General features: G+C 46.1%; 2 protein-coding genes across 4 annotated transcripts in view; one reads left to right on the top strand and one right to left on the bottom strand.

Annotated features, from left to right (window-relative positions):
• Positions 1–3187: 3187 nt before the first annotated feature.
• Positions 3188–14871, bottom strand: EIF4H (eukaryotic translation initiation factor 4H). Of its 2 annotated transcripts, XM_032129716.1 has the most exons (7): positions 14721–14871; positions 9138–9319; positions 8140–8204; positions 7932–8031; positions 7203–7268; positions 5184–5342; positions 3188–5062 (listed from the first exon to the last, which is right to left on the bottom strand). In XM_032129716.1, exons 1-7 carry the CDS (start codon positions 14777–14779, stop codon positions 4926–4928), a joined length of 768 nt encoding a protein of 255 aa, XP_031985607.1. In that variant the 5' UTR covers positions 14780–14871; the 3' UTR covers positions 3188–4925. The 2 variants fall into 2 exon arrangements, with proteins under 2 accessions (XP_031985607.1, XP_031985608.1); XM_032129717.1 differs by lacking the exon at positions 7203–7268.
• A 2390-nt stretch (positions 14872–17261) lies between these two features.
• The window catches only part of MYBBP1A (MYB binding protein 1a), a 59229-nt gene continuing 53261 nt past the window's right edge, over positions 17262–23229 (top strand). The window contains exons 1-8 of one of the 2 annotated variants that reach the window (XM_032129751.1): positions 17262–17488; positions 17667–17762; positions 18964–19047; positions 19458–19532; positions 19954–20061; positions 20892–21082; positions 21372–21539; positions 21726–21843. In XM_032129751.1, the coding sequence (XP_031985642.1) occupies positions 17291–17488; positions 17667–17762; positions 18964–19047; positions 19458–19532; positions 19954–20061; positions 20892–21082; positions 21372–21539; positions 21726–21843 (1038 nt within the window). In that variant the 5' untranslated portion in view covers positions 17262–17290. Of the gene's footprint in view, positions 17489–17666; positions 17763–18963; positions 19052–19457; positions 19533–19953; positions 20062–20891; positions 21083–21371; positions 21540–21725; positions 21844–23229 lie in introns of those variants that run through there. The other variant, XM_032129752.1, reaches the window with a different exon arrangement.

The following is a 23229-nucleotide window of genomic DNA, read 5'->3' as shown; positions in this document are numbered from 1 at the left end:
ATCTCGGGTTCCTGTGAGCAGACTCAGGAGAACAGCAGAGCTTCCCTGGAGGGGCTGAACAGATAATGTCATCAAGGTATTGCTATTACTAATGTGCATCAGGCTTGAGAGTCAAGTGTCTGGCACTGAAGGATTAAAGCCTTTCAGCAGGCAGGGTCAAAAATATGATTACACCATCCTAAGTGCTTCTATTCAGTTTGGTTTAATACTGCTATAGCAAGTGCTATCACAAACAACAGAATAAATTACAAATTATATAAATAAAATGTATGCACCAAATAAAAGATATCTCTCTGCCAGTTTGAATATACTTCGTTCCTGCAGTGGGTAAGTGGCATTTAAGAGGAGGGAGTCAACTACCAGATGAGAAAATTCCACTCTCAGCTGGAAATCAAATTCCTTTCCAGTCACAGAAACTCCCTTTTCTAAAAATTTAACACAAGCAACACCAACTAAATTGCATCCCGAGAATCCGTCCCAGGGAAGCCCTTGAAAGGTACAAAGGTAACTGATTCTACACTAGAATGTGCTGGAATAGGCAAGCGGTCCCTTTCCCTCAGAGCGTTTGCACTCCACTGGTAGTGAAACAAAGAAACCACCAGAATGTAGAACATAACACAGATTTCAAGATGCTCAATGATAACAGCTGCTCTTGCTGTGAGTGCGAATAACCACGAGACGGCTTCTGCGCACAGAGAGGGAACGGGGTCGGTACAGAAAACCTGTGACTATGCCTTGGAGCCAACCTGACACACAGAGCCGCTGTCCAAAACACACCCAGGAAAACAGGGGGATTCCAGCAAAGTCACTCCAAGCAGATTTGTCCAAAGTAGCAGGACAAGGACTGCTCTGCAAGCTGCAACACGCGAGCGCTCTGATTGAAGGGGCTGCACGTGCATTCCAAAATCTGCTGGCTTTAATATTAAATCTTTCCTACAAAGAGGAAAGGTTGGTTGCAACATTACAGGATTTGCTCTAAAATTCTCACAGTTTTACCATCTTTTCTGAAGACAAGTCAGCAGCCAGTAATACAGGTAGCAAATGCTCCTACTAGATTATGTACTAAATTCAGGATTGAAACTGTAACAGCATTCATGACATAAGTTAAAAATATCAGTATAATCCAAAACTGCCCTGGGACAGCAAGCTTGGCCACAATCATCATCAGCCCTGGGAGACCTGCAGAACTTCAGAAATTCATGGGCAGCACTGGAGACTCTGAATAGTGGCAACACATCTCAGCAGGAGAACAAGTTGTTGCTTAGGAAGGCCAGTAAGCCACACTCGAGGGCATGAATTTAATGTGACTCTACCATCACCAGCCCATTATTTGAGTGTGTGAACACTCCTCCACCTCTTTCTTCAGCCGTCAGAACAACCTTGATGGCCACAAGCACAAAGAGCCCCCTCAGAATCTGCTCCAGGCTCGCACAGCCCAGCAAGTCGGCAACACACCCGTGCCAGCACTGGGTGCTGCTCTGAGTGCTGGGATGAGCTCTCCCAGGGCCATTCCTGGACTCAGGAGTTCAGTGGGGATTACTTTTTGGTGGTTGACAGCAGAGTTTTGCAGCACATTAAATGCTGCTGTTCACTGCTGCAGTGTCCAACAGCTCTTCCAGACTCCCAGCTTTCCCACCTGCAACCAAACTGGAGTAACATGGCAAAGCACTTCCTACAGTAGCAAAGCAAACTCAGCTTCAGTTCCAAAACCTGCCTGGGGCCTTCCTGCCTTCAGTTTTGTTTATTTTTCTACATTTAAGCTGGAAGAAAGCTCTGCACAGCTACCAGAAATAACTCAGTGAGAACATGAATACCCGCAAAGTGAATTATCCATTTGCTACACTGCTGGTACCTCCTCAGTCTGGGCTTTACCATGCGAGGCTTAGCTTTAAGCTGCAGGTAAAGTTAAGCATCACAGGTTAAACCTCAACTGCTTTTCCTGGTGGGATGGAAAGAAAATCTTGCTTCCTCCTACAAAACTCAAATGCTGCATCCATACATTAAATATAGTTGTGTCAACTGTTGACACAAGCTGGTTGATAAGCTTCTGTATAGGAAAACATCCATCCACTAAATTTTTGAAGGAGGGAAAGAAAAAGGACTGGAGGAGTCTGACCCTGCACCAGGGGAGGAACAGTGTGGAATGCTCCAAAGAAGCCATGCAATGCATGAATGTTTGCATATGAAAAATTACTAAAAAAAAAAAAAAAGACACAGTGATTTTGGGACCAGGCTGCATTCACTAGTGGGAAACCCTTCCAGAACTAAGATGAGCCGTTTGCCACCTCTCTCACTCATCAGGGTTCCTTTTCTCCATGCAGTGATGAAATCCCTGTTTCCAGCAGCACCAGTTTCACAGGGCAGCTGTGGATAAGCTGTGGCAAGAGCTGCAGGGGACCAACTCTCAACCAGCCCTGCTCTTCTGCACTCCTCAGGCTGACATGCAGGACAGCCAGGTACTGGCACACACAGCTCCAGCACAGGCTCCAGAGCAGGACTGGGACTCTGCTCAAGCTGTGGTAAGAGTAGGTCTAAAGAGAGGGTGGACTGAGCAGCTGGAAGCAGGAACATCTCCCATCCTTTCAGGCTATGGAAAGCAGTAAAACCAGCAGGGAGGTCAGAGCTCATTTCCTCAATAAAAACATGGCTCTATCTCTTTCAATTTACCCTGCAGTAAGCACACACTTCAAAGCCACAGGGCAACAGCCTCCTTAACTATTATTCCTAGTGGGAAACGGGTCAGTTGGAAAAGTTGGAGGAAGTGGGCAAAACAGCAGTAGCTGATCCATTTACTATCTCAGCACAAAGCCCACAGAGCTCAGTACTCACACTGGAAGGATACATCCTGCCTGGTGCTGGGCACAGGGCAGCAGCACCCATCTGGAGGAGCACAGCCTGACCAGCTGCAAGACCTGCAAGCTGCAGGAATTCCAAATCCCACCTAGCAGCCTTAGCAATGCACTCAAGTGACACTGAAGTCACAGGACAAAAAAGTTGGGCTCATTTCCACCCATAAACACTTTTGACTTCACTGCTCCAGCACTCTTTAGATTAGATTCCTCCCCTTTATCTTTTCCTCTTCCCCCCTTTATTTTGTATCAGAATGGCTCTAGGACAAATTAACACAATATTTGAAAACTGAGGGGGGGGGAGAAACATGGTAGAGTAGACTCAATAAAGACCAATGTTAAGTATTACTTAATGTTTTCTTTTATTTAAAAGATCATTCACAAAATACCATATCCATAAATTTATTTTGTTATGAAGCAGAATGTGTTAAGTGTTTGGAATTCTTTTTTTTTTTTTCCTTTGTTTTTAGATTTAAAAGTCAACTGTCTTGACTAGAAGTGAGTTTTTATATGGGAATTTGTTCTTAAAATCTTTTCCACATTGAAGATGTAAATAGATCAATTATTGGTTTGGAATACAACCACACAAATGCATGTCTGTCTTAAAATTAAGTATTAGTGTTAGACAAATGGTTCTTATCTCAGAAGCAGATTAAGTGAAAGGCAGAAAGAAGGAAAGAGTAGTTCTGTAAATTGCTGGGACTCTGACTTAAAATGGGAACCATAGGGAATAAATTCATCACTAGCAGTGGTGCTGGTAGTGGGGCAGCCATGCTTCCAATCTCTTCTTGTAAGTACTCTGGGGTGCTGGCTGGTTTATCTGAAGGCTCTCAGCACTGGCAACAGGGGCCCAAGCTCTTCCCATACACTGGACATGTCCACACTTCAGTGTGGTAGAACCAGGTTTTGGTTTTAAACATTAATGATTTCTCCTTTTGCTTTAGCCTCCCCTCCCTCCTCCCACACAACACTGACAAGAAACATTTCAAGTGAAGAGAGGTGCAGCAACAGGAGATGCTTTTTACCAAAACTTCTGCATGAGAATCTATAGCAGAAAGATCTCTAATCTGCCCATTTTCAAAGTATTCTGAAAGCTGAGGTGCTACAACTGTACCCCACTGGGCAAAGAAATACAGGGGATAGTGACGGTCAAATACTGCATGGCAAAGTATACACTCCTTCAACAAAAATAAAAAAGTCAATTTTATTTGTAGAAACTTCATTTAAAAATTTACCAAACACGTAAAACCCAAAAAAGTAAGCAGAAAGAGCCAGTGAGCAGTTGTGCTCAAACAGGCACAGCTTTGCAGCACTAACCTTGAGCTCAGAGGTGTAGTAGCATCATACCATTTGGAAGTCAAGAGCCAGCAGGAAGAGGCTGCTGGAAGAGGCTTTATCCATACTGATTCCACCAGCTATTCACCAGGCTTGTCAGGCAAGGCATCCATTAAATTGATCCTTCCTGACAACCCATGTGAAAGGGCAGCTGACCCCCTTTGTTTTGTAAGGGGCTCTGCTGTGAACAGCAACTATCACCAATTGTCATAAATGGTATTTCACTACTCAGTTAGAACTGAAAATTTCTGTTCAACTCATCTGGACTCTTCAGTTTTCCTCTTCAGAGCCACAGCAATACAGAACGAGACATGCAGGTCAGAAGAGGAACACTGAGGAAGTAAAAGGAAACGATCCAGGGAAATAACTAAGTCTAACCTGTGCTTCTAAAGTAAAACAAACCCAGAAAGGAAGAAGTGAAGCAGCACCTTTGTCCAGAGACCTCCACACTTGTGGAAGCAGCCACACTGCCTTATCTACTGGCAACTGTGCTGCTTGGAAGGAAACAGAAGAGGGAAACTCAGCACAAAGCAGGCACTAGATACAGCAAAGCCAAGAACGTACTAAAAACCACTTGTTAACAGCTGACATGCATTCACAAGCTCTGTGTTTTCGGTTTCAAAGAGGACAAATACCAGATGGCAGGAATGGTAAACTGCAGGGTTGACATTCCAGCAGAGCTAGTCACTCTGTACTGTCTTGCTTTTTCTCCCGCCTCCCCATTCCCTCTCAACCCCAAACTCAGTCGTGCTCTTTTACTACTTCCTCCCGGGGCTTGGCTCCTCCAAAGATTGCAGAGTTTGGATTGGCTACTTGATTGAGGGGAGTATCGACTGTTCGAGGTTTGAGCTGGAGTCGGGGTCGCTGTGCTCTTTCCTCTGAAAGGAAAAACATTCCACTTGTGAGATCTGCCTGTCAAGGGCAGGAGCTTTACCCTGCCAACAAAACCAGGAGTCTCCTTTGCACAGGAAGACTGAATCACACATGGTAGGAGTTTACCTTCTGTTGGCTCTCTAAAGTCCATGGAAGACCCACGAAGGGGAGGCCCATCTCTGAAGCGACCAGTGCCACCACTTCCCATGGAGGCACCTGGTGGTCGCCGGTCTCCAGGGCGGGTTCCTCTACCCCGACCTCCCAAGAAGTCATCATCTTTGAATCCTGAAGATGGAAGACAGTGAATTTAAAGAGCATATTTTGAAATGTTTTTAATCTAGACTTTTATCTGGATGACTGGAAAACCTTGCTAGTCACCGCTGTCAGTCCAAGGTGATGCACTGAGAGCCTTTGTCTGCAGACAGATTGTTTCACAGAGCTCTAGCACCTTCTGGAGGAGTTGTTCGGGTTCCATTTGAAACCAAGTATACTATGCCAAGTTCAGGAAGTGCTTTATCCACCTAGAGGCTTATTGGAGTGTTGGAGAGTGGGTCAAGCCTGTTTAAAATATGAACCTCAGCTGCAACTTCAGTTTGTTAACACCATTAGCTGACTTGACAGACAACACTACAAGAACTCAGAGTACTTCCATAGCCAGATCGTCACACTGGCTACACAGCCTTAGCATGAAATCTGCAGGAGCAGAGCAAATGGGAAAATAGCTGGGGAGTAGTGAAATACACAGTCCTTATAAAACAAAGTAAAACCCCAAGGCTGTTTAGCTGTACTATAAACTGACCAGGCATTTACTAGACTAATTAAAGAGCTGGGGAAAAAACCAAATGAGACTTTAAACTGACTGCATTTCTTCAGTTTATGTATCACAAAAAAAAAAAATCAAGAACTATCGTCACTGACCAGAGTTCCAGTCTGTACCAGTGATTTTCCTTGAGTATCTCTCCAAGCCCCCACTGCCTGCATTTCAGTGGGAGGAAGATACTTCAGGCTAACAGCATACAGAAAGGGAATACACTCAGATTTTCAGAAGCTGCCTGGAAGAGAAAGTTGTTTGGGTCCCAACTGAGATTTTCCTTTCCACTTCAGTATTTGGCAGAGTTGCAGAGCTGTCCCTTACTTACTTCAGTGCCAAACAGGCCATCTTTAAAGACTTGATCTAAAGCAAGGCTGAACAACCTGAGAAGAAAAGCTTCTGTAGCAGCTAAGACTGAAATGCTAAACTTTTGGCTCACAAATCACTCATCCAGCATTTATCAGGCTGAAATGCATCCACATTTGGAGAAGCTGCCAAAGAAGGTACAAAGCTGTGACACAGAATGCTTAGCTCCAGAGGCAGGTTAAGCACAGCGCTGCAGCAAGCTTCTCTCGCCAGCATCACGCTCCAGTCCATGCTGGGGGCAAGGGCACACTTTGCTTCTCCTACATCGTTCATTCCACTCACGCAGAGACCAGACACTGCAAAGTTGTACTTGCCAACATCTCCCATCAGAAAATGGACCAAACCCACGAGTTCAGAGGACAAAAGCAATTGTGTTAATGATACCCTGCATTCTAATAGCTAGAACTGACTGGAAGTTAAGAGCAAACCCGGTAGCTCAGTCACTACCTTCCACTCAGTAAGCTCAGTCACTTGCTGCAGCTGCATTACCAAAACAGGTCCAAAAGTTAATGAACATTTTGCTTTTACAAGTGCTTTGGGACACTAATCTGACTTTAGAGAAGTCAGTTACTTCAGGGACACATGTACAGTGACATCACATCTCCTTAAGAAGATGAAAGCCTCTGCTCTGACAGAATATCAGTCTTCCTACATGATCTGTCTGTTTCTGCTACTATTCAGAAATTTACTTAGTTGTATGTTTGAGAAATGCTTAAAACAGTCACCATAGGCTACATCTGGACAAGAATTCTGTCATTTAGGGTCATTTCATAGACTTTTTGATCAAGACTCTTTCCTCTGTTACAAGGCAACGGCAGATGCCCCATGAGGAATCCCACCACAGCTGCAGGATGTCCAAAGTTGGCACATACAGTAGATTCAATCAAACCAGTAATGGGGACAAATGAAAATGATAACATTTCAGTGCCTTTTAGGCTTCCTATCTGTACAAGTGTTAATACTGATACCAGAATTGAAGTCATCTCTGGAATCCCATCCACCTCCTCTGGATTCTCGGGAACCTCCTCCCATTCCTAGGAAAAAAGCCACAATTGTGTTCAGGTCTGAAGCTGTGGGAAAGACTGAGCAAGGGAATACCAAACCAATGTTTCAGTCCTTCAATATCCAAAGTTATGCTGATGGAAAATCCTTTTCTTTTGGTACTACCAAGTTCCATTGCACAGGAACAAACAGTTTAAGTTAAACAAGAGTAAGTGGTCAGAAGAATTTCTCTAATGCACATTCAATGGAAACCTCTGGTGAGTCTGGTTCAACCAACTTTCAGCTACAGGCAAGAATGTTTCTACACTGGAACAAGAGACATACTCCAAAATAAGCACTTGTCTATTTGTGCTTACTCACTTTTCATACATCATCATAAAATAGTAGCAGATCAGACTGTTGGGCTTATGATTGTCCTCTGCAAGACACAACACATTATTAGGGGTATTGGTCTCACTTCCTGGGTTAGGAGTGACAATACATCCAGCCTTTGGACACAAAGCACAGCTTAATTCTAGACACCTCAGGAGCAGCAGCAGCAGCTGGTTAGAAACAGGTAATTATATACATACAACATTTCACCTTTCAATATAATCTTCATGTTCACTTGCATGCCTTGTCTTAGCATTAGTCAGCACCAGAAGCCATAACTACGACCACTGTATTAAGAAGCTACTTAGAAAAAGGGAAGTCACCTCTGTCATCCGGCCCGCCACCTTTTCTGAAGCCAAAGCCACCTTTATCCTGTTTCCTGCCTTCTGCTATGTCCACTCGGAGTGATCGGTCACCCAAAAGCTGTTAAATCAATGGAAGAATCTGTTCAGGATGTATCATAAGGGCTGCCAAAGGGTTTGAGACTTATGCTTGTCTTTGATTTCACAAATTAATTGCAGGTGTACTTACTGCACCATCATATGTAAGAGCTTCCTTGAGTGACTCCACCTCATCGAACTCTACGTAACAAAATCCTGTAAGGAACAAATCTCAAGTTAATAGCACTTTAAAAGGCCTTTGTAAGAAGCTACTCCTCCTGCATGTCTGCTAATAGCTTCCTTCTCTTTTAAACATGAGTTGTGATGTGCAAATTCAAGATGTGCATGGCTCAGAAACCAATCATCATCATCAACAATGAACACATTTACCTGCACCTGTTAATGATGGGGCAAATCCTGAAACAGAACTCTGGGCACTCTGTGAATGCAAAGAGCCTAATTCCCTTTCCCACAGAGTTCTCATTATAGATTACATCTGATCTATGCCTTCAGACAGTTATTCAGCTGAATACTGACACTTTGTTCCTTGTGTTTTTAAACAAGAAACTGAAATACCTATGTGGCCAGAAGTGTGATTTTGTGTCATCACATCATTTAGTGGATTTAATCCTTTTCAAAGGTCCTCTGTTATCCAACGTAAGCCTTTTCCACCCCTTAAAGTAACTTACAAATACAGTCCATTTCCACCAGACAAGTCCCACAGCAATTGAATTTGCTTCCTCTAAAACAACTGCCTGAGTGGGTTATCTATTTGCTTTTTCTCCCTGTCTACTAAAAAAAACCCAGAGCTGAAGCAAGGGGAGTCTTCTGAAGTAAAGGAATTACTCAATGCTTAAGGTCATGGGACTTAAGTGGGTCAGCTCTGGTAGAATTCATACCAGACAAGGTTTGAGAAAGTTATTTTATGTCAGGGCAAATATTGACTCCTCATTCATGTTACTCTGTATCTCAAGGTGATGGAACAATGACTCTCATTCAAATTATACATTTATATATTAGTGAATAAGAAAACCTCCATAAGTCAACATAAAACAGAGAAAAACTGTGCTTTAGACTGAAATTCCCTATTAAAGTGACTTTTTCTCCTACTAGTTTTTCATCTGCCACCAAAGAACTCTGAACGCTCACCTTTAAATTTGTCTGTTTCCTTGTCTCTGACTAGTCGTACGCTCCTTATGCTGAGATCCTTGAAGATGGCATCTATGTCTCCTTGGACAGTGTTGAAGGGCAGATTTCCCACATATGCTGTGAAAGGGGGTTCTGTTGGCAGCTCTTTATTTCTGCGGGAACCAAGGCCACCACCACGAGACCTGTTGAAAAAAGCACAGTGCCTCTGGAACTGCCTCCCAGCACAGCCACAGTGCAATCCATAGCACTGCTCAGGTGCTACGTCTAGCTGCAAGTTGATTTTCCCACAACTTTGGTTAATTTTTCTATCTTTTTGCCTGTACCTACCACCTGAACTGTTGGTCAACTCCTTTCCAGTATTACCTGATGCAGTAGTTCAGTGGGAAACTGAATACATTACGAGGCGAACTCATTAATGAGGCGATGAATGAACTTCTCAATCCCCAATTCATTAAGGAAAGCAATGTAAGGTTATCTCTACTGTCCCCTGCTCAAAAACATTACCTCCAAAAAACAACATCTTAGAACAGATTTTAAGAATAATTTATAGCAAAGAAGAAATACTTGCATGGCACAGGTTTGTCAGCTTATCCCGAAATTAAGCTGGATCCAATGCTTTTAACTAAACAGTGTATTACCAACACCCACTCCACAATCATCCAAATTATCTCGGCAACATTTAGCTTAACAGAAACACCTTCCCCTCAGTCTGAAGCTGTGGCCATAATTGTTAGATATCTGGACTGGAATGCTTTGAACTGAACACAAAATAAATTTGGTTGAACAAGGGGTTCTGAGGCAGAAAAAAATTCTGTGCTGTCTGGATGTTTACGTTTTCTTTTGTCTTGTGAATTACAGAGGTAAACTGGGTGGTCTTTTCCTGTCTTGTCCCTCACTACCAGTTAAACTCTTGGCACTGGGTGCTTAGGAAATAAATTGTCCCAGCTAAATTCTTTACTGTACTAATGTAACACATCTGTGTGAACTTCCTGCAGAGCCTCATCTTCAAAGGCCAACTTTGAGAGCAAGGTATATACAAGGCAACCTGAACTTAAAGTTCCTGGAATTGTAGACTATAGGATACCACTGGTTCCAACACCATTTGTCCCACGTAAGCAATCTCTGACCTTTACCTGAAATATCTACTTACTACTCTATCTTCCCTTTATCACCTTCCTTCTACTGGGCTTTGCTTGTGTCTGTTCCCTTTCCCTGAGGCTCCCCATGCATTTAAAACCACGGTGGAACACAAGCTGTACCAAAGCAGGATTTGCCAATGTGACAAATTAGATTGCTGCAGTCCTCCCTAAAATCCAGTAGGTCAAATAATTTTATCATTTCCTTTTATTCTGGCCGGTTGCATGCAGCCAAAAATTCCACTGGGCAAGCAAGGTACTTGACAGTATTTTTTTTCATTCAAGAATAAATATTTTATTACTAATGAATCAGATAATGCATTAAGCTTGAATAAGATTTCTTAACTCTTCCTAGGTGAGCCCATCATTTGTGCCTTATTTAGCAGCTCCATGCAAGAATCGTTTGTCACCAACACTATCAACATGCTGCTAAATCTACTTGAATCACAATCTACATATCTTTAATTAGTGTCCACCCAGGTTTGCATTTTAGCATTTTTGACAATATTCCTCATCTGCCTTTGTCTCATTAACAAGTCAAAAACATACTGGAGAACTAAAGCTATAATAGTTGTGAATTAACTTTAGTCACAAGACTGAGTTTTAAGGAGGAACCCCAAGAAAGCTGAGTTACAGTTCTAAATAATCCCAGAACATGTAGAATCAATTCCATGCCTTTGTCCTTAATTCTCATGTACAGTGTTAGGAACAGCTATTAAAATACCATACATTTAACCTGCATCCAAAAAAAGAAAATCTTAATGTTTATGTCCTACAGGAACATCAGAATTTCCCCAGGTGAGTTTCAAAGGAGCACTCCCTCCTCCTACATATTCTCAGGACATTCCCTGTGCTGCCAGTCACCTCACAGGGAGCTGATTCACCTAAAAACCCACCCTGGAGTTGAATCCTCAGCCAGACCAACAAGGTGATCTGGACAGCTGCAAAGAGCACTTTGCCAAGATGGAAAGAAGGAGAGCAAGAGCTGGAACCACAACTTTCATCAGCAACCTCTACTCAGCTGCATTTGAGCCACTTCTACATTCACACCCTCAATCCCCAAAAGGATTTTCTGTGCTACTGACAAACCTTTCTACCACAGTGCACCAGAACTTCATGGGGTGCATTGTGTGGAAATCCATGCCCTACTGTGCAATCCAGACTGATTTTAAAGTCAGAAAATTAAACATTCTTCTCCAGCTTGATATTAAGGCTTTAGTTATCAAATACATAACTATACCTTTGGTATTTTACTTTCCATTTGAAGAACAGAAATGGTCAATAACAGTTCCAAACCAAGTTTCTTATGGAACTCAGGTATAGTAAGACAAAAAGAAGCTGTTTCTATACTTCCCTACAGTTTTTCCAACACTGAAACTGAAATAAAGGAAAACGGCTGACTTCAGCAACCAAACAATGAGATTGGAAGAAGATTCTCTCATTTGCAACAAAGTAGGACAAAAGTAAAAAAATAATTGAAAACACATCTGAACTAAGCAAACCAGAGTACTGAATGAGTATCTGCATTTCCCACTCTAAACTTTTGCTTAGACACAATTAGGTAATAATTATGTCATCTTACTGTGGGAATCTGAAAGACATGATCTGATTTCCTTTTCAGAAAACCAAAGCAGAAAGCTGAAGAGGAAAGCTTGCTTCTAGCAACACCCCCATAATTAAACTTTTGTGGGCTGAGTTAACAGCTTTGGCCATATTGGATAGAAAACAACTAAACTCCCATTTTGAGTAACTCCCATTACTCTTTTGCAAAGTTTAGTTATGTCTCCAGAAAAAAAGATCTGCCAAAAATTCAAAATGAAGGATATTTTGAAAGCCAGTATTTGAGTTAAATAGCCTTTCACTAGAGATCAAAGCTCAGGATTTACCTTTTGCACAGCAGAGACAACAGCCTACCTGAGTTCTGACAGAGCTTTTCTGGGGCAGCATAAGGATCAGCAGGATGACAGGGTCAACCCTCCAAGACCACAACACTAAATTCAAACCAAATTTATTCAAGCAACCCACGACATGTCTGGAGTAAGTATCAGATGTCTTCAGCAAAAAGCTTACCCAAGCCTAAAAATTAGGAGGTATCTTTTAATGCTAGATGGGTAATACATGGGACCCAAGCTGCCAGAAGCATAAGGACTAACTCCCCATTTTCACTGACCAGCACTTCAGCAGGTGAATCTCAACCTTTAGTAAGGTGCCCAGCACTTCAAGACACACCTAAATAAACAGCCTAGCAGCATGTCAGGAGTGGTAAACACTCCCTTTCTTTCAACTCTGAGAAGCTTTACAGATGTTCAGTTTCAACTAGGCCTCAGTACGCTTAACTGCAGGCTTTCCTGTCAAATTTCAGGCTCCAAAACACCTCATAAAAAGCTTATAGTAAGCCTTTTGTCACTAATGTCAGCACCACATTCTTCACCAGGAATAAAGTGACTTTTGCATTCCTGAATATTATGATTCAGCTTTTAGTCAGCGCATCACTAAACATCTCAGGTGTAGCAAAATCCCATCTCACCACACCAGTCATATCCTGACTTCCACCATAATTTTGATGATATGAGAAAGAGGCAGATAACTTACATATGTTAGAACCTGTTGGGCACTGGTTTCCCATCTGTCATACTGAAATCCTGTGCTCTCTTACTATGTACACCAAAGGTTATGCAAAATGCAACTTCCACAAAAACTATTACATCTCAGCTGAGTTTACACTATTCCTACAGTCCTAGAGTACCTGAGCAGGAACCACTTTAAATTAACACGGGATTCTTAATCAGAACCTTCCAGAACAGTCATGTTTTCATTACACTGCATATATCACAGAACTTTATAGAACACACACAGATACCAGTTAAATTGTGAATTAGCTATTAGTAACTTAATAGTGATAATGATAAATTAGATAGAAGTATACATTGGACTCTAATATTTGTAGTATCTGATGTTTAGAACTGCAGGTGAATCAGAGTAAGTTCATTTTCTTATCTGTAAGGACATCTATTAATTTGCAGGATGCCTTTAGTTCACCAAAGAAGGATCCACATCTTGCCTGAGAGCAAGTTTAAGTTTTCTTACAGGAATCTGAATATCAGATAAAATTTTAACTGGGATTTTTTACTTCACAGAATGTGCCTACATTGACCAGGATACACTGTGCAGCAATATCTGAGTTTATTATGAGTCAAGTGCCACTTTATGCTGCTGGCAAAGTTATTTTGTTACAGAATTTAAAAAAATAACAGAAATTCAAGTGGCTACATCATCTGCTTGCTCTGGGACATCTCTGAATTAGACACAAACGGTATCAATGCATGAAAATTAGCTTGAAAAGCTTAAGGTGTCAGAGTATTTCCAAAGACAAAAAAAACTTACTGCTGTTCTAACTCCAGCAGCTCCTCCCTGCTGCCTAAAGAGTCTGAAATGAAACCAAGTTATTCACCTAAGAGCAGAAAAGGGCATGAACACTCTTGATCAGGAAACACACCTTGGAAGATTAGATTATACAGTAATATACTTGTGAAGATTTGCTCACAAGGAAGTTTATTCCACAGCTTCATGACTACTGTTTTATTTCAGTGCACACAGAAACTTGTAACAGCATCAACCTCCAAAAAAAAAAAAAATCAATTGTTTGATTGCATCTTCCTAACCTAATTTAAGATAAACTTCTAGTTACTGGTTATTGTTTCTACAGCTCCTCCCCTAAAAACACTCTCAGCAGAGACACAGACAAGCCCGATTCCTAAGGATCAGGGATTTGCAGTCAGCACCCGGAGCCCCGGATAACGCAGGACGGCGGCTCCCAGCGCTCCTCGAGCGGAGATACCACAAAGCCCTCCCATTTCCTCCCGCCGCAGGCACCACAACGCTGCCCGCTCCCGGAGGCGTCTCGTCCCGCCAGCACTGCGGCCTCCTGCCCTGCTCCAGTCCTTCAGGGACGCTCCCTCCACTCATCCTGCTCCGGCCCCGCACAAGCTCCTTAGGGCCTTACTTGGCTCTGGCCCAGCACCTCCCTAAATCCCCCCTCCACTCGCCTCCGGGACGGCGGGAACAGCGACACCCTCCCCCTCCCGCCTCTTGCCGGCGCTCCCGAGCCGCCCAGCCCTGAATTCTGCGGCGCTGGCCAGAGCAGTGCGGGGACGGCCGGAACCCCCCCCGGGACCCGCAGCCCCCACCCCGCCGCACAAAGCGGGTCCGCCACGGCCAGCGGAAGGGCGCTCCCGCGCTCTGGGGGAGAACGGGCAGGGGGCAGGACGAGCCCAAACAGTTCCCAGAGGCAGCGTCCTCGTTCCGCAACCCCCGCCCGCCATCCCCACGGAGCGGGGCAGGCCGGGCCCTGCGGCCGCGCCCCAGCCTCGCCCGGCCGGGGGCGCTGCTCCCCGCTCCCGTCCCAGCTACGGGGGGAGCCCTGAGTGCTGCCCCCAGCCCCACTTACCCGCGGCCACCGCCGAAGCTGCTGTAGGCCCGGTCGTCGTAGGGATCGAAATCCGCCATCGCCGCCGCGGCCTCGTCCCCGTGCGAGCGTGACAGGACCGCGCCCGAGGACCCCGCAACGCTTATATATGGCGGCGCGCGGGCCGGGGCTGCCCCGCGCCGTGCCTGCCTCCAGCTCCCCGCCGTGACGGGGCTGTCCGCGCCGCTGCCTGTCTGGAGATGTGCCGCGCGGCTCCGTCCCGTCGGCTCTGGGACGACATCTGCCCGGGCATCTGGTCGGTGTCTGCTCTGGGATCTGTGCGGGATTTGCCCGCGGCTCTGCCTGGGGATCTGCTCCGGATCTGCCTGAGATCTGCCCGTGGATGTGCCCGGGATCTCTCGGGGATCCCCCCGGGGATGTGCCCGGGATGGGCTGCGGTAACGCCTCCGGTGAGCGTTGGACTCTCCAGTGCTGATACAAGCCCAGCCCGCGGCTCTGATTCCCCAAGCATCCCGCTGTCGCTGCGGGCGGGGATCACAGAAATCATGGAAATACATCCTGCTCCAGGTGTCACAGTCATCCTCTAGGAATCACAGTGATCACAGGGAAGGATCCTGCTCCGGGGTCATTCCCTGCACTCCCGCGGGTGGCATCGGTGTCTGGCAGGGCAGCAGCACTGCGCAGTGCTCCGGAGGATAGTGCTGGATTTTATTGCAAATTAAGACAACGGGCGGTATCCGAGAGTTTCACAGTGTCCTTAAAAAATACCGTTTGCACCAACTGGTTTGTCTCCTTTTGCCAGGCCATCATTTAATGTTCTTTAATAAAACCACATGACAGATTCTCATACGATAACCGACTGTCCCCACACCTCGGGTGCCTGACCCCGAATCGCCGATCCCGGCTCACTCCGCAGGCTTTGCCCCTCTGCCCCCGTCGAGCCCCGCGGAGACAGGATCCAGCCTGGATCCAACCCTCCCGCCAGAAATGGGAACCAGGTGAGGGAAGCCCAGGGAGCCCTTGGGGCAGAGGAGGGACGAATGAGTCCTACAGCAGGGCTGTTGCAAAATGTGGAATATGTCAATATTATCTTAAGTAGGGATGTTCTTTAGTGTAAGATCTTTGCATACTTTCAGCAAGAGAGGAGACCTAACCCATGGGGCAGGCAGCAGTCAGCATCCCTTACTCAAGGACATCCTGGAACCAATGAGCGTTAAGGATGTAGAAATTCGGATGTTGATGTATGTCTGTGTATACACTGTTAATTTAGCAAAAGACTCAAGGTCATGTATCTTATAGCTGACCTGTGTTCATTATAATTCTAAAAAGACCCTGTGAAGACCCTTCCCCTCAGCATGTGTAGAAATTGAGGTTACACAACTTGTAGATTACTAATCAACCCCAATAGATGAGCAGTACTTGGGAAGATACTAACTCTGAATTTCTGAGTATAAATAATGGTGTGAAAAGCCCGTGGGGGTGTGCTGGATTTGTGGAACACCACCGAGCACCGCGGCTCGCGCAACTGTGAAATAATCAATCAATGTGTCCGTCGAGTGTGTGGCTATTGGCTTGTGGCACACCGGGTAAGCAATCCGGTTTTGTGGGATGAGGGGCTGAGGGAGAGGGGTGTGAAGGGACAGGAATGGGGCTGAGAGGAGCGGGGTGCGCTGAGGGGACAGGAGTGGGGCTGAGAGGAGCGGGGTGCGCTGAGGGGAGCGGGGGTGAGAGGAGCAGGGAAGCGCTGAGGGGAGCAGGGAGTGGGGCTGAGAGGAGCGGGGTGCGCTGAGGGGAGCGGGGCTGAGAGGAGCAGGGAAGCGCTGAGGGGAGCAGGGAGTGGGGCTGAGAGGAGCGGGGTGCGCTGAGGGGAGCGGGGCTGAGAGGAGCAGGGAAGCGCTGAGGGGAGCAGGGAGTGGGGCTGAGAGGAGCGGGGTGCGCTGAGGGGAGCGGGGCTGAGAGGAGCAGGGAAGCGCTGAGGGGAGCAGGGAGTGGGGCTGAGAGGAGCGGGGTGCGCTGAGGGGAGCGGGGCTGAGAGGAGCAGGGAAGCGCTGAGGGGAGCAGGGAGTGGGGCTGAGAGGAGCGGGGTGCGCTGAGGGGAGCGGGGCTGAGAGGAGCAGGGAAGCGCTGAGGGGAGCAGGGAGTGGGGCTGAGAGGAGCGGGGTGCGCTGAGGGGAGCGGGGCTGAGAGGAGCAGGGAAGCGCTGAGGGGAGCAGGGAGTGGGGCTGAGAGGAGCGGGGTGCGCTGAGGGGAGCGGGGCTGAGAGGAGCAGGGAAGCGCTGAGGGGAGCAGGGAGTGGGGCTGAGAGGAGCGGGGTGCGCTGAGGGGAGCAGGGAGTGGGGCCGAGAGGAGCGGGAAGCGCTGAGGGGAGCGGGGAGTGGGGCCGAGAGGAGCGGGGTGCGCTGAGGGGAGCGGGGAGTGGGGCTGAGAGGAGCAGGGAGTGGGGCTGAGCGGAAGCGCTGAGGGGAGTGGGGCTGAGGTACCGGGGCCTGAGGGTAGCGGGTCACACGGCGGCCGAGCCCGTCCGGCGGCGGCCCCGCTGCCCCGGAAGAGGCGGAGCGGCGGGCGGCCCCACGTGCGGCAGCGGTGGCGGCATGGCGGGGATGGAGGAGAGGGAGCAGATGGAGCAGCGGGAGCAGCGGGACGGCGGCGCGGCGGTGACCGACCCCCGCGGGGTGCTTCGGCAGGGCCGCGCCTTCCTCGATTTCTTCTGGGACATCGCCAAGCCGGAGCAGGAGGTGCGGCTGGAGGCCACTGAGAGCCTCCTGCGGCACCTGCGGGAGGGCAAGAAGGTGAGGCGGGGGCCGGAGGGGCGGTGGGTGCGGGCGGGCAGTGGGTCACACGGCTCATCCCTCCGCTCCCGCTTGGGAACACGTCAGTGCGGACAGGGCACGGGCCGGGCGCGGGGGTCCGGCGGCCGGGCCGCGCTTGGAGCAGCCCAGGCACCGCCCAGCTCGGTCTCTCTTGCAGGACGATGAGCTCAAGTACACCCTGAAGCGGCTGGTGGAGGGACTGGGAGCCACCCGCGAGGCCGCCCGCCCTGGCTTCAGCTTGGCCTTGGCGCAGGTCAGTGTTTCCCAGCGCGGGTCAGAGCCGTCGGCAGCCTCTGTCCATGCCTGGGGTCCCTTTTGCTGTCTGTGCAAGGCTGGAGGGCTCCCTTCTGACCGCTCCTGCGTGCACATGGGAGGGAAGGCTCTCACGATGACTGTAGTGGTTTTAGATGGTGCTACTCTGCTTAAGAAACTCTTAAAAATATGAACTATACCGGTATCACATTCATACTACAGAATTCAGTCCTGCTTCAAGGACTGTCCTTAATTTACAAACTTTGACCAAGTTTTCAATTATTCTGCATTTAGTACTATTGCTGGTTCTTAAACTGACTTGCTCCTGGTCTTGGTCTGTTGATGTGGGATATATGAAAGGGCAACCCTTTAACAAACACTTCAGAGTTTTTTCCTCTCCAGTGGTTGAGTCTGTGACATAGCAAAGACTCCCAGCAATTGGGATCACCAGTGGTATCTGACCTCATCTCACCTGAGAATTTGATAAAGCAGAAGAGCTTATGTGTTTCCCGCTTTGATCAGGGCCTTGCCCATGGTGAAAATTTTGATTACCTCTGTTATGGGGTCAGGTAGTTTCAGCAAAATGTTCTCATTATTAATCTGTCATGTACAGAGAGAAAACCTGGAATGTCAGTAACAATATTTGTGTTTGCATGGAATCCTAGAAATGGTTTGGATTGGATGGAACCTTAAAAATCATCTCCTTCCACCCCCTGCCATGGGCATGGACATCTTCCACTATCCCAGGTTGCTCCAAGTCCTGTCCAGCCTGGCCTTGGACACTTCCAGGGATGGGGCAGCCACAGCTTCTCTGGGCAGCCTGTGTGAGGGCCTCACCACCTTCACAGGGAACAATTTCTTTCTAATATCTAACCTAAACTGAGCTTCTGTCAATGTGAAGTCATTCCTCCTTGTCCTGGCACTCTGGGACTCCAAAGTCCCTCTGCAGCTCTCTTGGAGCCTCTTTAGGCACTGGAAGAAGCTCTAAGATCTCCTCGGAGCCTTCTCCAGGCTGCACAACCCCAGCTCTCCCAGCCTAGTTCCTGTTCTATACATCTTTACTGATCTGGTTGTCTTTATTCTGGCCTGATAAAGCAGCACATCTGCTGCTGTGCTGAACAACTGTTCAGCTCTAGTTTAGCTTAACCCAATATGTCATGAAATGGAAGAACTGCAAACAGCTATTCCATCTCTCTTCTCAGGTTTTGCAGGCTTTTGAGGAAATTCCACTGTGCAGCATTTTGGAACAGATAAAAGAAAAACACAATCTGGAAAAAGTGAAAAAAGTAAGTCAGCTCATGACAACATTTGCCAACTGCTACTTTAAATTAATTGTTCCCTATTCTTTGAAGTCTTGGTGTATACTGTAGTTTTAGGGTTCTTCTTAAAGCAAATGACTATAATGAAATAACAAATATTTCTAAAAACTGGAAGTTGATGACATTGTCATTTGGCCCTGTTTTAGTTGAGATTTGTCAGTGTGATGAAGAGGTAGTCTAGGACAGTTCTTAAATATTGTGCAGGGGGTTGCTTTTCAGTATGTTCTTTCCATGGTCAGGTGTTCAAGGCTGGATCTTCCTGCCATCTTGTTCCACTGATCATGTAGCTGCATGTGAAATCTAACCTCTCAGGAAAGTAGATTTTCAGCTATTTTCTCTTTCTTCCTTTTTTTTTTTTTTTTTTTTTTTCCTTTCAGAAACTTGTGAGAAATGCTGCTTTTGGGAACTTTTTTGGAGTCATGGCTCTGTTCCAGTCTGGGCGGCTTGTGAAGGTAACACTGCTGTCAGATGTGTCAGTTCTGGTTCTGGGGTTTCTGATGTGGAAAGAGGATTGACAGAGGAAGGCTGGGTCACTGGGTAATCGATGCAATGGCAGTTGAAGCATCGAGGTCAGTTCATTTCTATTGCATAACCCATGAACTCTTTGTGCCTTTTTAGTGTCTGTTCCTGAGCAGAATGTAGGAACTGTGTCAAATAGTACAGGAGGTTCCTACCTCTCCTGGAAGGAAGGGGTCTGTTGTCATACCCAGCTGGAAAACACCATTTTGAAAAAAGCTGAGTGGCCTATTAAGAAACAGTTGTCTGTTTCTTATTACAAGTAGGCATAAACATCTAAAGAGTGGATTACTACTTGAGCCATCAGCTTAATTTCTGATATATGTCCTCTGTTTTTGGCTTCTCTTTCCTTTCTAGGACCAGAAAGCTCTGCTGGAGAGCATCCATCTTCTCCAGCAGCTGACAAATTACCAAACACACCTCCGAGATCTCCCGCGCAAAACTCTTATTGACATCACCTCTGAGGTACAGGCACAGTGCGTGGAGTTGTGGGGGTGGGGTGGGGAGGAAGAGAGGGCTTGGCTTTGGGGTCAGATTTTCCTTTAGTTTGTTCATGGCTGGAAGTTACAGGGAGTGTGGAAGAGTGAGTGTAAACTGTGGGAGCTGTCCCTATATTGCCTGTGGGCAGATGCTTGTATTCTGGGGAGGGTGCTCTGGTTTAGCTTAGTTTGACTTCATCGTGGACAATCCCACAGTCTGTTCCCCAGTTCACCTGCTTGGATGATGTGTTAGACCATCTACTCTTTTGAATAGATGTATGCTGAAAACTCTGAACAGCAAACCACCAAGTCTGGGCCTAAGGTTGAATTTTGGGCTGTGGGGAATGAAATGATGTAGGGACGAGGAGTAAAGAACTCTGAGTATGTAGTAAAAGAAAATAGTTTATTTCCTTTTTTTAAAGTGGACGTTGTTTGTAGATATGAAGACTAGCAGTGTTAAATAAAAATAGAGAGTTTCTGTGTGCGTGGGTTGCCCGGCCTGGGTTGTCCAGGCAGAGCAGTCAGACAGCAAGAGAACAATTGCAGCTGGAGTCAGTTGACCAGAATTGCTGTCTGATGACAACATACTGTCCTACTCCCCATGGTTAAGCACCTGGGACTGTCTGGCAGTCATGGACACATCTGTTACTTATTTTACGTTGTGTCACATAAAGACTATTTCTAGAGTTTCCAGAACACTGCAAGCTTTTAGTAAAATGTCCTCCAATGCAGATACTTTAATGTACTTATTTCACTGCAAGTTAGTAAGATGCCCTCAGATATTTCTCATATGCTTTCACCCTTGTTCCTGTCTAGGTTCCTGAAACTGTGTTTGAGGAGGTCCTGTTTGACATCTTGCAAGGTGACCTCTCTTCAGCCTTCACATCTCCAGAGAACCTGCAGCTTTTGCTTGTGGGCATGCAGAAATTCCCCGGTGTTCTGAAACCTAAGAAACTGAAGAAGCTGTTTGGCTCACCTACTGTTGTAAATAAGGAAAATATTTCCAGGTAAGTTCTTAAATAAGGAGGTTTAAATGAACATTCTTTTTCTCTTGGCTAGCAGTGAGAGAAATATGGCTGTGATTCTGATACCTGCCTGTATTTGCCACTACAGGTGCTGCTAAGGGCTAGGTGTTAATTGTTATGCAGATTCCCAAGTTATGGTTGTGTCATTTCTCCCAGGAGGCACAGCCTGCAGTTCTTGGGAAATGTTCTGTGTCCTTCGGCAGGATGAATTTGGCCTTCTGCAATTCCCTTCCAGGTCAGATCTCTCACATTATTTTATTCCTTCTTCTAGACTTGTAGAGCTTCTGAAAAGTGCTGCCAAGTCTGAGAAGGAAGACAAGAAATTGCCCAGTGTAGTATTTGATTTGCTACAAGTTGCATTGAAGGAAGGTGCTTTTGAACTGTTCTGGAATGAAGTTGTGGAGAATGGGCTATTGAAGGAGAAATCAGGACCTGTGAGGTTTGTTTTAACATACACTGTTGGTCATTTCCTATGTTATCCTTCTGTTTCTTGACTCAGGGATTTTGACTTACATCTCTCTGCATGCTCCTGTAGCCTGCCCCAGCACTCCCTCTTTGTCTTACCCCTGTGTGTGGATTTACTGCTGTGCCTTAGCCTGAGGGAATGTTCTTTGTTCCCACTCAGTTACATGTGCTACCGATTGCTGGGCAGTGCTCTCCCCTTGCTGTCCATGGAGCAGCTGCAGGTGGTTCTCAAAGGGAAGGTGATGCTGCACTATGGAGAACACGTGGTAGCGACTCAGGTAGGTCTTTGAACAAGCTAAAGGCCATGTCTTGAGCACAAGTTCTCTGCCCCACTTCTAGTTTCAAATCATCTTGTATAAAAAAAAGTTTATGTAGTTTTAGACCTTGAACTCTTATGAAAAGCAAGGTTATTGTTTGACCACTGGTTGCAGTGGACTGAGTATAGCCTGTGTTTGATTGTCATTGCCTATTTTAAGGGAATGGAAACTGTTCAGCACTGCTCCACCTGCTTTCATTGCCGCTGCCGAGAAAGCTCTAATGATGGGGGAAGCAGAGGAAGGGCAGCCCTCAGCAAATTGACAGTGTCATGTGGCATCCTTTAACAGTCCCTTTGGTTTTGTGTATCCAGAAGCTCCTTTTTGTTTATCATTGTGCTGGGTGTCGCATGAACATTGGAACACAAAGACAAAAAGGGACGACTCGTGCTTTTGTTTGTTAGTGCTTGTTTCAGTAAGCACATCTGAGGTTTAAGCACAAAATTTATTTGGACTTGGATTTTGGAACTCCTCTTCCTCCTTCCCTTCTGGGAAGCCAGCAAACAACATGACCCGGTAATAAATGGAGGAAAAATAAAAGGGGAATACTGATAAAAATAGGTTTTAGCTTGGCTTTTTGTGGTAACGCAATCCCAAACCTCCTCATGTGGGCCCAAAAATAGTTGTTGTCTCTGGGGAGAAATAGGTCTGTGTGATCTTTTTGTTCTGTTATCAAAGCAACAATAGATGTGTGGGTTTGCTCTGCAAATACTGTGTACCATGGTGCCTGCCTAAATGGACCAAGCTTTCTCCAGGATTTATCCACTGGCTTAGTAGTTTTCCTATTTCTTACTTTTTGTGCTTGTTGCACAGTAAATTAGGCTGTGCTCTTCCATGTGCATCAAAAATTTGTTAATTTGGTTCCTGTCTGAAGTGTACAAATCCTGTGAAGATAATGAGACTAAATGGAAGGAGATGCTCCTAATATTGTTGATGATGAGAGAGTAGAAAAGATCTTCGTTTGAATTAGATTCTGGTTTTGGGGTTTATTTTGTTTTGTTTCTTGACATAGGTAGGTTGTTTTGGGAAGTAAATGCTGTTACCTTGCACTTCCTTATGGGATTCTGGTGATTGTTGGAGATGGAACTAGACAAAGCTGGAGTCTGATATCTACTGGCAGTTATCCTCCTGATTCCACTTTATCAATAAGGGAGCAAATAAACCTGATTCGCTTTTCTTGAGAGGTGATTGTTGAACCCTCTGTTGAGAGCTATGAGCCTGTTTACAGTGTCTTTCCTGGAGTTTTTCTCCCGGTTTTCGTATTGGTGCACAAGTACTGAGTTCTCCAACAGTAGAAGCAGGAGCTTGCTAGATTGTGTTTTTTCTGAGATCTCTTTCAGGGCTATTTAT

Source organism: Corvus moneduloides, chromosome 20, assembly GCF_009650955.1.
Source record: "Corvus moneduloides isolate bCorMon1 chromosome 20, bCorMon1.pri, whole genome shotgun sequence".
Classification (NCBI taxonomy): domain Eukaryota; kingdom Metazoa; phylum Chordata; class Aves; order Passeriformes; family Corvidae; genus Corvus; species Corvus moneduloides.
Note: the sequence above shows the minus strand (reverse complement) of the source record. Positions and strands in the feature narration are given on the sequence as shown.

Excerpts from the sequence above, each read along its gene's own strand:
- EIF4H (XM_032129716.1), bottom strand. The coding sequence starts at position 14,779 with ATGGCGGATTTCGATCCCTACGACGACCGGGCCTACAGCAGCTTCGGC. Across the intron at positions 8,032-8,139 it reads CTCTTACATATGATGGTGCA|CTTTTGGGTGACCGATCACT; the intron begins GTAAGTACACCT and ends TTGATTTAACAG. Across the intron at positions 5,343-7,202 it reads CAGAGATGACTTCAATTCTG|GATTCAAAGATGATGACTTC; the intron begins GTATCAGTATTA and ends TTCCATCTTCAG.